The 12,296-nt window shown below is 44.3% G+C and overlaps 2 protein-coding genes across 7 annotated transcripts in view; one reads left to right on the top strand and one right to left on the bottom strand.

Annotated features, from left to right (window-relative positions):
• The window catches only part of RNFT2 (ring finger protein, transmembrane 2), a 67,641-nt gene extending 66,873 nt beyond the window's left edge, over positions 1-768 (bottom strand). For all 4 annotated transcript variants that reach the window (XM_059408508.1, XM_059408509.1, XM_059408510.1 and 1 more), the window contains exon 1: positions 660-768. The gene's annotated coding sequence lies outside the window, so the exon portion shown is untranslated. The remainder of the gene's footprint in view (positions 1-659) is intronic.
• A 174-nt stretch (positions 769-942) lies between these two features.
• The window catches only part of SPRING1 (SREBF pathway regulator in golgi 1), a 17,210-nt gene continuing 5,856 nt past the window's right edge, over positions 943-12,296 (top strand). Inside the window, exons 1-2 of one of the 3 annotated variants that reach the window (XM_059408513.1) lie at positions 943-1,173; positions 9,915-10,071. In XM_059408513.1, coding sequence (XP_059264496.1) covers positions 1,054-1,173; positions 9,915-10,071 — 277 coding nt within the window. In that variant the 5' untranslated portion in view covers positions 943-1,053. Of the gene's footprint in view, positions 1,238-9,914; positions 10,072-12,296 lie in introns of all 3 variants that reach the window. The other 2 variants (XM_059408514.1, XM_059408515.1) reach the window with 2 other exon arrangements.

Below are 12,296 nucleotides of genomic sequence, written 5' to 3'. Positions count from 1 at the left end.
TCACTGGCTAACCCTCTTTTTTTGGAAACTCAGCTAAGATACGGGTCAGTAGCACCACCTTTACATATGAAGGAAAGCTCGTTACGTAAATATTTTTCAAGAACAAGCAATGCCACCTTAATGGCCCCTCCCAGTGATTCTCCATCACTTGCAAATCCTTGGGGAAAATAAAATACAGCATCCCCAAAACACAAATCCCGAATTTGACACACCTTCCTAAATCACACGCCCAAGATTCTACTTCAGATGCTCGACTTCGAGGGGCTTCAGATTCACTCTTGGAAGCAGGCCATACGTAATTATTCCAGTACTGAATTCTGGTATAAAATTTTGCACGTGGGATGCATCCGAATGACTAAATGAAACGCCTCTTAACCCTCTGCTCCATTCATCGTACTACCTCCCTGTGAAGAATTACCCTGAGACTTCTCAATGCACGCTTTGTTTTAAGTTGCGCCCCCAGGCCGTTACAGGGCTGCACCGAAATGCTGGCGAGAGCATCTCCGGCGTTCCAAGCACTGGAAGCCGGCAGGTACACTTGAGGAACAAAGCCGCGAGCATTCCTGCAACCAACGTTCAGCACAAAACGCCCTCGGACTGCAAGGACAGGAGACTACACGGACTGTCCCCGAAGGAAAAAAAACGCGTTCTCTTTTTACCTGCCCAGACAATTCAGCAATCACAGCAGCATCCTTCACGTCCTTCCAAGCCAATCACTCGCGAGGCCCGGGGAGCACGTGACTTCCGAGTGCTTCCGGCCTCTCTTCGGGTTCTCTCTCAGGTGGCCTTAGCGCGGCGCTAAGAGGCGCCGCTACTCCTGCGGTGCGCACGCGATTGCCCGCCCCCCTTTCGAGAGTCAGCCAATAGGAGGCCGGTGCTTCTTAGGGACCAATGGGCAGGAGACGAGCTAAGCCGGTGGGCGACGCGAGCTGAGTGGAGGCGGGGCGTGGAGCGGGTCACGTGGGGGCGGCGCGGGGTGGCTGCCGGGAGCTGGCTGGGCCGGAGGCCGCGGGGCCGGCTCCCGCTGCGAGGAATGGAGCTGCCGGCCGTGTAATGGCCATGCCGCCCGGGCCCCGGGCCTTCCTTGCTCCGCGCCCCGGCCGCCGCGCCCTTCGTCCGCGCCGGCATGGTGAACCTGGCGGCCATGGTGTGGCGCCGGCTCCTCCGGAAGAGGTGGGTGCTCGCCCTGGTCTTCGGGCTCTCGCTCGTCTACTTCCTCAGCAGCACCTTCAAGCAGGTCAGTGGCTGCCCGCCGCCCTCCCGCCTTTGCTCTCTCGGCCGCCTGGCTTCCCGCCGGGGTGGGGGGAGCCGCCTGTGCAGCCGCGCTGTCAGTGTGTTCCAGGGTCCGGACCGCCGGGTCCGAGGACCGGCTGAGGGACCTGCCCAGTTCGTTGGTGCCGGGGCGGGAAGGCGCTGCTAAGGCCAGGGGCACAGGTGGGACTCGAACCCAGGTCTGTGGGCCCCTGACTGTGGCTTTTACCCTTCCTACCTGCCTGGCCCAGGGCTTGAGGGGGAGGGCGTGCGTTTCTTGCTTCTTCCTCCCGGCAGTCGTGGGGGAATGTGTGTCCCTAGATTGCACCGGGGAAACTGAGACTCGGAGAGGGGGAGGTGCTAGGTAGCCACGCTGCGAGGCTAGCGCTGGCGTACTTGCCCTGCGTTTACTTTGGGGGCTCGGTGGTCCACCCGGGAACCTCAGCAGGACCCACGAGGTACCCTTTCTGGGGTACCTCATGCTGCTGTGTCCTCAGTTGACTCATTCACTCAGAAATTGCCACAGCCACCCCAGCCTTCAGAAACTACCACCCTGATCAGTCAGCAGCCATCAACATCAAGGCAAGACGCTCCACCAGCAAAAACATTACGACTCGCTGAAAGCTCAGATGATGATTAGCATTTTTTAGCAAAAAAGTATTTTTTAATGAAGTTCACACAAAAGATGTTGGACAGCTTCTACAGTTTTGCTTCATCATTTGCTGTCTCTCAGGCCCCGATGACACCGAGTCCACCTGAAATGTTCATTCCAGCAAATGTGGTTTTGAAATGGTATGAAAAGTTTCAAAGACGACTAGCACAGAACCCTCTCTTTTGGAAAACATAATTTGAATAAAATAATTTTTAATAGGAAAAAAAAATTCCATCCTTCGTTGGATGGAATTTGCTTCTTACGTCCCCATCCCCTTCATTTTTCTTCTGTGTGAGACTTTCTGGGAGAAAAGGCAGGGTGGTTTGGTGGGAAATGCGACCAAAGCATGGACGTTGATGAGTCCGGTTTGAGCGTTTGGGTTTTTAGAAAGGATGACAGCATACCTCGGAGTGTATCAGGAACAGTACTGGTTTATGCTGTTCCTCTGATGTCTGATTGCTGTGAGGGTCTCAGGGGTCAACTTGTTAAATAAAATATATTAATGAATATAAAATAAACTATGTGACCCTAGTCACAGCTAAACACCCTAGTTTAACAGGTTCAGTGGGGGCACTGTGTAAAGGGAACATAGGGAACTGTATCCCACCTCTTAACCTTAGGCAAACAGGGTGAGTGTTGTGAGCCTCTTTGTTGACTGGGATGTGTTGGTGACATTCAAGAACTAAGTGCTTCTGGGACTTGTGTTTCTGCAACCTCACAGACACCTTGTGGTCACGTGATTTTCCTTCTCTGTCTGGAGGACCTCTGAGTGTTAGAGTGAGCCAGGACTCAGATCTCTGCATTCTTCCCTACCTGACCCAGGTGATTTCTGGGACCATTGTTTAAATTCTAGCTGTATGCTCTCGATATCCAAATTTGTAACTTTAGCCTAGACCTTTCCAGAAAACCCCCAATTTTTCTGTCCGGTTGGTTAATTGACATCTTTTTGAATGTGTCATAGGCTTCTTATTCTTGGCCAAAACAGAGCTCTTGATTCTCCACCATCGACACTTCCTCTTCAGTCTTCCCAGGCTCACTAAGTGGCATTACTGTTCACTAGTAGTCCGGCCACAGATACTTCCTTCATTCTCTCACTCCCCATAACCAAAACATTGCCCCTGCCTCCGCAGTGTATCCTGATTTTCTTTCTTTCCCCGGATTGTCACTGGTGCCACTGTAGGTCAGGCTACCTTGTCTGGACTACTGGAGTAGCTCGCCATCTAGTCTCTGCCTCTTTTTTTTTTTTTTTTTTTTTTTTGATTTATTTCATTTGAGAGAAAGAGGAGGAAGAGGGAGGGAGAGAATCCGAAGCCGACTCCGTGCTTATCATGGATGCCAAGGGGGCTTCGATCCCATGCCCCTGAGATCGTGACCTGAGCAGATATCAAGAGTTCGATGCTCAACCGATTGAGCCACCCTGGTGCCTCAAGATCTCTGTTTCCTTTCTTGTCCAACAGTCTTTTTTCTCTACCCAGCAGTAATAGGAGTGATAATCTGGAAGAAAAAAATCATAGTTCTTCCCTAGGTATAATTCTTTGGCTCTCTGTTGCATTCAGATAAAACTCAGACTCCATTCCAGGATCACTGCTTGGTGAGTCGTTTTTGTCCCTTCAGGCCCGGCTAACCGTTACCGTCTCAGGCCACACGGGGTGACACAGACTAAATTAAGGTTCATTGACCGTAGACATGTTTTATTTTCTTTGTACTAGGAATCATTAACTGAACATTTCTTGTTCATAAACTTGTTTATCTGTCTTCTCTCTCTCTTTCCCTTCTAGATGTTCATATTCTTGAGAACAGGAACCTTGTCTGTGTCGTTCATAGAATCTCACCCCCTAGAATACTGCCAGGCACTTAATGGACCCTCAAGTGTGGTTTGAACAGACGAGTGAGTTGTGAGTCTTCTTAATTGGGGTGACTTTTCCTTTCTTCTCCAACTACTCAGATGCTGTCTCCTCTGTGACCTTCCCTACAACCATCTTAAAGGTACTCTTGTGTACCTTGTGTATTTATTTTAAAATTACAGTTTGTCTTTTTTAAAAACCTGTGATCCATGACTGTGATTGGGGAGGGATGATTGTGATTCGCCTCAAACTGTTGGCAAATTTCTCTGGGTCAGATCCCTCCCACAGCCTAATAAACACTAAGAAACCCTTCAGCTGTAACCTTTCTATCCCTGCCCATCAACTCCTGGCAGCCATTCATCAACTTTCTGTCTCTGGGTTTGCTGATTTGGACATTTCATATAAAGGAATCCTACAACACGTACTCTTTTTCTTTCAGTTCAGTTCTTCGTAGCATATAGTAGTGCTTCTTTTTTTTTTTTTTTTTAAGATTTTATTCATTTATTTGAGAGAGTGTATAAGAGAGCACAGGTGGTAGAGAGAGAGAAGCAGGCTACCTATTGAGTGGGGAGCCCAATGCAGGGCTTGATTCCAGGACCCAGAGATCATGACCTGAGCTGAAGGTAGACGCTTAATGACTGAGCCACACAGGTGGCCCGTTGTACTTCATTTTTATGTGTGGATAATATTCCATCGTCTCCATCTGCTGCATTTTGTTTTCCGTTCATCTGTTGGTGGATGGTTGGCTTTTTTTTCTATTATAAATAATGCCTCTATGAACATTAGTGTACAAGGTTTTATTTGGAAGTACGTTTTCATTGCTCTTGGATATGGTCCTAGGAGTGTAGAAATGATGGGTCACGTGGTAATTCCGAGTTTAACTTTTTGAGGAATTATCAGACCGTTTTCTAAAGTGGCTGCACCAGTGCAGTGAACTTTTGAGGAACTATCCTTGTCAAGTTTTGATGTAGGTACCAAAGAAGACTATCTGTAATTATTTGAAAAAGCTATTGAAATATCCCTCCCATTTCCAACTACACATCTTTGTGAGATAGAGTTTCTTCACATGCTTCAACTCAGACAACGTATTGCTACAGATTAACTGCAGAGGGAGATGGGAGAATCCTGCTGTCTTCTATTCAGCCAGACATTAAAAAGATTTGCAGAAATATAAAAGCATTTTCTCACCAAATTGATTTTTTTGTTCTGAAGAACATTTTTTTTTCACAAAAAAACCCCTGTTAACATACAATAGGTTCATCTTTATTTTTAGTTGAATAGATAATTTAAATATTTTAAGAATTTATTTTTAAATTTCTAGTATGATCCTCATAAACCCACATATGGAGATTCTCTATATAAGGAAGATAAAGGGTCTTTGGGACCCACAACTCGGAGCCCATTCTGGCTGACGCTGTGCTCGGTGCATTTGAGTTTGCTCGTCTTGCTCCGCTCTGCGCTGCAGGTCTGGTCACCTGCCACTCCTGAGCTGTGGGACTTGAGGCAAGTTTGCTTCACTTTGCCTACCCTCCGTTTCTTCATCTGTGAGACGGAGATATGGTATGGAATATGTGGGGCTGGGGGTGTGTGTTGGGATTGAATTGAGAAGATGCTGTGAGAAGTCGTAAAGCTAGCTACTGGGCCCCATGCTCTGCTTCAGGGAAACTGAGCTCGTGGAGCAGACGCAGCTGCTGCTTGCCTGGAGAGGAGCTGATTACCCTCTGTTGCTTTGAATTCCTCTTTTCCTTGGTTTTCACGTTAATTAATGCTTTGGGGGATAGTTTAAATTGTAGAGATGGGAGTGCAGGAGAAATTAATGACAATGGTGGGGATGCCATTGGGCTGTAGAGGATTGGGTGCCAAGTGACTTGGGCGCATTTACTTAACAAATGTTGAGTGAGCCCCAGCTGCGTGCTAGGTGTGCTCTGCTAGGGTGGTGGAATACAAGGGGTAGGGGCAAAATGGATGAGGTCTCACTCCAAGAGCCTGTATTGTGCCAGGGAGTGAAGGGGGCAGAAATGGCAGGTGGCCAAAATGATTTCAGATTATGATTTACCCTATGAAGGAAACAAAACAAGCTGCGGCGGTAGAGCATCAAGGTGGGCCTAACCCTGTGGGGCATTCGAGCTGAGACGGAAGAAATCCCTGTCTTGGAGTCAGAGGGTCCTTAGAGGGCCTCTTGTGTAAATAGATGTTCTCGTGTTCAAGTGGAGGGGTTCTTGAAAGTCTCTGGGCTCTTGGCATAACTCCTTGAAAACATATTAACATCTTCAGCTTTCAAGGAACTAAGTGTGTAAATTGAAGTAGACTACTAGTGTGTAAGTTAGATACTTCTGAAGTGTAGCAAATCATAAGAGAGTTGCTAAACTATTTTTTATTGTTGTCGTTACTGTTCACCAAGGTTTGTATGTTTTTCAGAATGTTTGTCAAGTTACTCCCCAGGATAGAGGAGAACAGTGACCCATAACTTCACCGAGCATGGGACATTTATCTCACTTGACCCTTATGGTAACCCCTGGAAAACAGACTGGGCAGTTATTTAAATCAGGCTAAGTAACATATATTAGTAATAAAAACATTACTGTAGCTCTTTATAATTTATGAAGAAAGGTCTCTCTCTCTCTTTTTTTGTTTTTTGTTCCCATTCTTTGTACCACGTGTGGGCGTCTGTTGTGGCTGATTGTACTGATTTCTCTGCACACTTCTTTATCGACGGCTCAGGGGGCACTCCGAGAATAGAGAACCTGACTGCGTTTGTATATCCTTACTGCTTTGTACGGACTTGCTGCCTTTTTGGGAGGAAACACATGCATGTGTGCGTGCACACACACAGGCATGAATCTGTGTAAAGATAAAAAGCCTAGAATTGAGACAGCCTAACAGAGTAGGTCGGTTTGGAGAGGGTTTAAAACCATGGGAGGAATCCCCTCAGTGGCCCTTCACTACACCATACTGGCGAGACTGGACCCTCAGAAACACGAATGTGTGCTAATTCTTTACATTTGCCACTATGTCTTACACTGTCCCTTGTACAGTCTTGTTTGATTGTACAACTCTTATTACCCAATCCTTTTGTCAGGGTCTTGGATACTTAACGTTTGAAAACTTGAAAAAGTGTTCAAGTGCCAGAAAAATTGTCTTCCTGTTAACTGGGAGCATAGTTATGTGGAAGAGCTTGCCGGGATGCACTTGGCTGTGAACTCTTGTTTTCTTTGGGGAAGAATAACAGGACAGTTTCAGAGTGGTGTTAGGAGTACTTTCAACCTTGTGAGATCCATTATACTTTGACCAGCTACTTACTAGTTTTCACGGCTATTAATTTATTTATTTAGGACAGCATTTGGAGCCCAGTTTCGTTTGTGCATAGCTTGATTCTACAGTTAACTGATACGGGCCCAGCAGAGCAGAGGAGTGTGAACTGATGGTAGTTAAGCAGTGTGCACCTAAGTGATTTGTCCCATGTTCCCAAGGCTTCTGTGCGTAGCCTCTCTTCTTGCACCAGCCAAGAAATACAGATCTTGTTTTTGTATAACCCATCCTGTTTCTGCCAGTGCCAGTTCTTGCCTATAAGTGAAACAAAGAGAAGAGCAAAATAGAAATTAAAGTCACCACATGTAACTGTTTTACACTTAGTAAATTAAAGAACATACTCCAGTACTGGTGCAGTGGTGGTGGATTTGTTACATAAATGTTACATAATACTACAAATGGTGTATATAACTTCCGGGATCTTATTTGGCACTATATAGTAGGGATATAACTTCTGGGACTTTATTTGGCACTATATAGCAGGGACTATTTCTAGTAATTATTACTATGAGTCATTCAAGAGAATAAACAAACCTCTGTTTTTATTGCTGTGCTGTCTATGATAACAGAAACTTGGGCTGGGTCAAATGTTCTGTGGAAAGTGTGTTTACTGAATTATGGCACATCAACATGATAGAGTATTATATGGCCTTAAAAATGCTATTATGAGGATGAGGTGGGTACTTAATGGTTTACCATCCAGTTAGGGTCAAGAATTGCTGAATGGGGGCGCCTGGGTGGCTCAGTGGGTTAAGGCCTCTGCCTTCGGCTCAGGTCATGATCCCAGGGTCCTGGGATCGAGCCCCACATCGGGCTCTCTGCTCCGCAGGGAGCCTACTTCCTCCTTTCTCTCTGCCTGCCTCTCTGCCTGCCTGTGATCTCTGTCTGTTAAATAAATAAAATCTTTAAAAAAAAAAAAAAAAAAAAAGAATTGCTGAATGGCAAGCATCCTCATTTGTAGTCTAAATGCTGGGGCCGAAGGTTAGAAATTAAAGTATAAAAATTGATAAAGCTTTATTTAAGCAATGGGACTGTGGGCAATTTTTGTTTTTAATGTTGGTAGTCATGCTTTTTTTTTTAAATAAAATTTCTATTTTGGGAGAATTACAGATTCAAAGAAAAGTTTCAAGGATAGTACAGAGTTCGTGTAGATCCCTCAGTGTCTTGTTAGTGATAATCATCTTTTTATTATTTTAAATTAAAAATGAAAATATTCCAAAAATGACAGAAGATGTAAATAATCCCCTCTATCCCTTCCAGGTTAATAGTCTGTAGCATATGTTCCCATACTTTTATCTCAGTTCTTACAAACCTGTATGTGTATGTTGTTGTTATCATAATGTGTGATATATAATATGCATTTTCTTTTGTAACTTGCTTTTTTCACATAGTATATTGTGACATCCAGTGGTCTACACACAGTGTGGTCTGTGTATTAAAATCATTCAGGTGGTTTAACAATATTGATTCCCAGGTTGCATCCACAGAGATTTTTTACTCGGTCTGAAGTTGGGCTCAGAAATCAGAATTTGTTTTAAAAGTCTTGTGTAATTTAATGTGCAAGCCAGCTTTGAGAACTGCTCAAGGTAAATACGTATCCGTCACATCTGGGATTTTTCTAATAGCCATGGCTATACCGGTGTTATTCAGTCATTTCTCTGTTGGGTTTCTGGGTTTTTCCTACAAAGTAAACAGTACTGTAGTAAACATCCTGGTGCATCCTTACACATTGGTACTTTCTATAGAAAATGCTCAAAAATGTGTTTATTTTATCAAAGTAGATGCGGATATGTGTATTTTAAATAGTAGTAGCTCTTCTCAGACTCCTTTCCTAAAGATACCCCAGGAACTGTGAAGCTCTGTTTCATTGTTTAGTCCTCTGCCATCAGGACTTTCAGGATTAGTCCTTTTTGGTGGTGACACATGACAGGACATTCTTAATGGTAAAAACCACAAAATCTATTAAAAAGGCAGAATGTTTAAAGTATATAAAAAGCTTTGGGGAGGGAGTCTTGTATAATTGTTTTGTTTTCCAACAGCAGGTTGAAGGATTCAGATGACAGCTGTCTCATGATTGGTTGTTTTGTACTTAGGCACCTTCCCCCTTTGTTCCTTTAATAAAATAGGAAAAGCAGTATTGAAAACTCGGCTGCAGCTTGTTGGCTAGGAGACAAGGCATAAATGCTTGCCTCTAGAGCAGCATGGCCCTTTGCATGTGTAGGTAAAGGGCTGGCTGGAAGGATGTCTTATGAAGGGTATGTTGTAAGAGTTCCACAATTACTGTCTTTTCATAGGAGAAATTTGCAAGTTGGCATGCTTCTTCTTGCCCCTAAAACCAACCTCCCAGTTCAGTGTTACCCTAATGAAGTATTATTCATAATGGCAAATGAAAGTGACCTTGTGCCCCAAATGAGTCCAGGGATTGTCTAAAATGACAGTTGTGAAATGCCTTTGAAGTTTCCTCTTCTATTTTAAAGGTATATTCAAATTTTACATTTTGTTCAGCAATGTGTTTGTTTTATTATAAAAATATTTTAAATGATATACCATCAGGGAGAAAAAGTTTAAAGCTTTGTCTCAGGTTTGCAAGAAATTAATTCTTTCGTACACATTTAAACAGGCATGTAATCCAGAGGCCGTTAATGTGAGTACGCCAGTTTTGAAGCATAACCTTAATTTATTACTTTTCCTGCAGGTTTATTTTGTGTTTTATATTATGGCTTTGGCTCAGACTCGACTCGGCTGATTCCAGTCGTGCAGGCTTTCTTACGTTTCTGTCCTGTTGTATAGTTGCTATGAGAAGTTGGTGGGAACGTAAGAGACAGTACTTTAACCTTCCTTTGGTGGTCTCTTTGTAGGAGGAAAGGGCAGTGAGAGATCGGAATCTCCTCCAGGTTCAAGACCATGACCAGCCCATTCCATGGAAAGTGCAGTTTCACCTAGGGAACAGCAGTCGGCCTGGCAACCAGTGCCGGAACTCCATTCAAGGGAAGCACCTCATCACGGATGAGCTAGGTAGGGCTGTCTCCTCTCTTCTCTGCAGCCATTGAAGGGCTGTGCTGTGAGTCATTACTGGGGTTTTATACAGTGCCATTCCCAGCATTTCTACATCTTTATTTCACACTTTACTTGTCATTCAGGTTCCCCTGTCAGAGAAGTTTGATCTGATAATTCTGTCTCCAAAGCTCCTTGTACCTGTACTACACGGTTTCAGCATTTGTTCATGTGCCGGCCCCTAGGCTGCTTGCTGCTCATCTCTTCCTGGCCCCAGGATGTTCAGATCTTGCCCAGGTTGTCTTCTCATCTTGGTGGTGAACTCTATACGGTAGCCAGTGTTCCTCCTTGGTGACCTACATAATATCCACACAGTTTTGGCACTTAGGAAGTGTGCTTGTTGACTGACTGACCAGGTGATTTCACATGAATGATAAACACGTTTCTTTTTCTCTTTACTATTTATTTACTTATTTTTTAAAGATTTTATTTATTTGAGAGAGAGAGTACACAGGCAGAGGGAGGGGGAGAGTGAGAAGCAGACTCCCCACTGAGCAGAGAGCTTGATGTGGGGCTTGATCCCAGGATTCTGGGACCATGACCTGAGCCAAAGGGAGACGCTTAACTCACTGAGCCACCCAGGTGCCCTATCTATGTATTTTAGAGAGGGTGCGCACGTAATGAGCTGGGGGTGGGGGGAGGGTGAAAAGAAGACTCCCCACTGAGCATAGAGCCCAACATGGGACTTGATCCCATGACCCTGAGATCATGACCTGAGCCGAAATCAAGGGTTGGATGCTTAACCGACTGAGCCACTCAAGCACCTGAATAATAAACACATTCAAAATGTGTTGTTCTTACAGTGAAAACAGCAGCTCCTCTTTCCAGGAGCTTCCTCTCAGAGTTTTGTTGCCTCATTTTAGTCTGTAAGAAAGGGGATTCCTGTGCTGTTGAGATGGTTGGATTAGTTGATTGTGGTCTCACCAGTTGAAGGCTGGCCCTGTCTTTCTGAAGAGGGGCTCCCACTAGTGCACACATGAGCTCTCAATTAGTGCCGGGCACTGGGCTAAAACCTCTCCTTGAGTATCTTGTCTGATTTGTATAATAGTCCTATAGCGTAGACATTGCTCCTGTCACTTTGTAGGTGAAGGCAGGCACCAAGAGGCTAAGAAACTTAGCCTTTTTTTTTCCCCAGTGACAGATTTTGTTCTTTTTATATTTAAAAACAAAATCAACCTCCCCCCAAGTAACCCCCCAAACAAACAAAAAAATCAGATTAAATAAAATTTACAGTGAATATACCCATACATCTGTATGTGCAATTAAATACTGTCTGTTACTGTGGCACAAACCTCAAACAAACAATATACAAGTGTTCTGGGAGGTGGGGGGACGCCCAAGTTTTAACTCTTTGGGGTTTGGGGAGACAAGATGGGGGAAGTGAGAGAAAGGGGAAATCAATTCTGCTTTTCTTATTCTGTCCATATAAATATATTCATAAAGACCAGAAATGAAAAGGGAGCTTGGGATGGTAAGGAGATTGAATAGGGGAGTGTGGGACCCTCCCAAACCTACCTGACCAAAAAATATGAAAAAAATTAATTTCATGGTGGGAGAAGAGATAAAAAATGGCAGAAGAGAATGGGAAGGAGAGGGAAGCATTGTCTGCAGTGGGAAGGGTTCTTTATAAGCCATGATCAAGTTGCTATTATCACACCAGAAGAGTTACACTTTCCCTTAATGTCAACTATCTGAACAGTTTTCAGAGTTGCCCCATAGTTTTGTAGATTGTTTTTTCTTTTTTCAGTTGGTGGTTTGCAAATAATCCAGTTGGCTTGTTTGCTGGAGTAAATTTTGCTGTATTTCAGAGTCTCAGCACTCTTGTGAGTGTGGCAGTACTGTAATCGACACAGGGCAGCCTTGAATTAGAATATTCAACTATACACAGTGACTGAACAAAATGCAGACATGCTGTCATTAAAATGAAACGAGTGCATTTACTGTTCTTTAAAAAACAAACAAACTTTGCATTCCCAGCAAAAAACAAAAACAAAAACAAAAAACAGCTTTCCCAAAAAGATCGCAAAAGCATTAGTCCAGATGAGATTATTTGGAATTGAAGAAAGGGATCAGAGGAAAAACACCCACCTAAGGTAGCAGAACTGGAAAAATTTGCACAAAAACATGGTGACAAGGGGTGCTTGGGTGGCTCAATGGGTTAAAGCCTCTGCCTTCGGCTCAGGTCA

This window comes from Mustela nigripes, chromosome 8 (genome assembly GCF_022355385.1).
Source record: "Mustela nigripes isolate SB6536 chromosome 8, MUSNIG.SB6536, whole genome shotgun sequence".
Taxonomy (NCBI): Eukaryota; Metazoa; Chordata; class Mammalia; order Carnivora; family Mustelidae; genus Mustela; species Mustela nigripes.
Note: the sequence above shows the minus strand (reverse complement) of the source record. Positions and strands in the feature narration are given on the sequence as shown.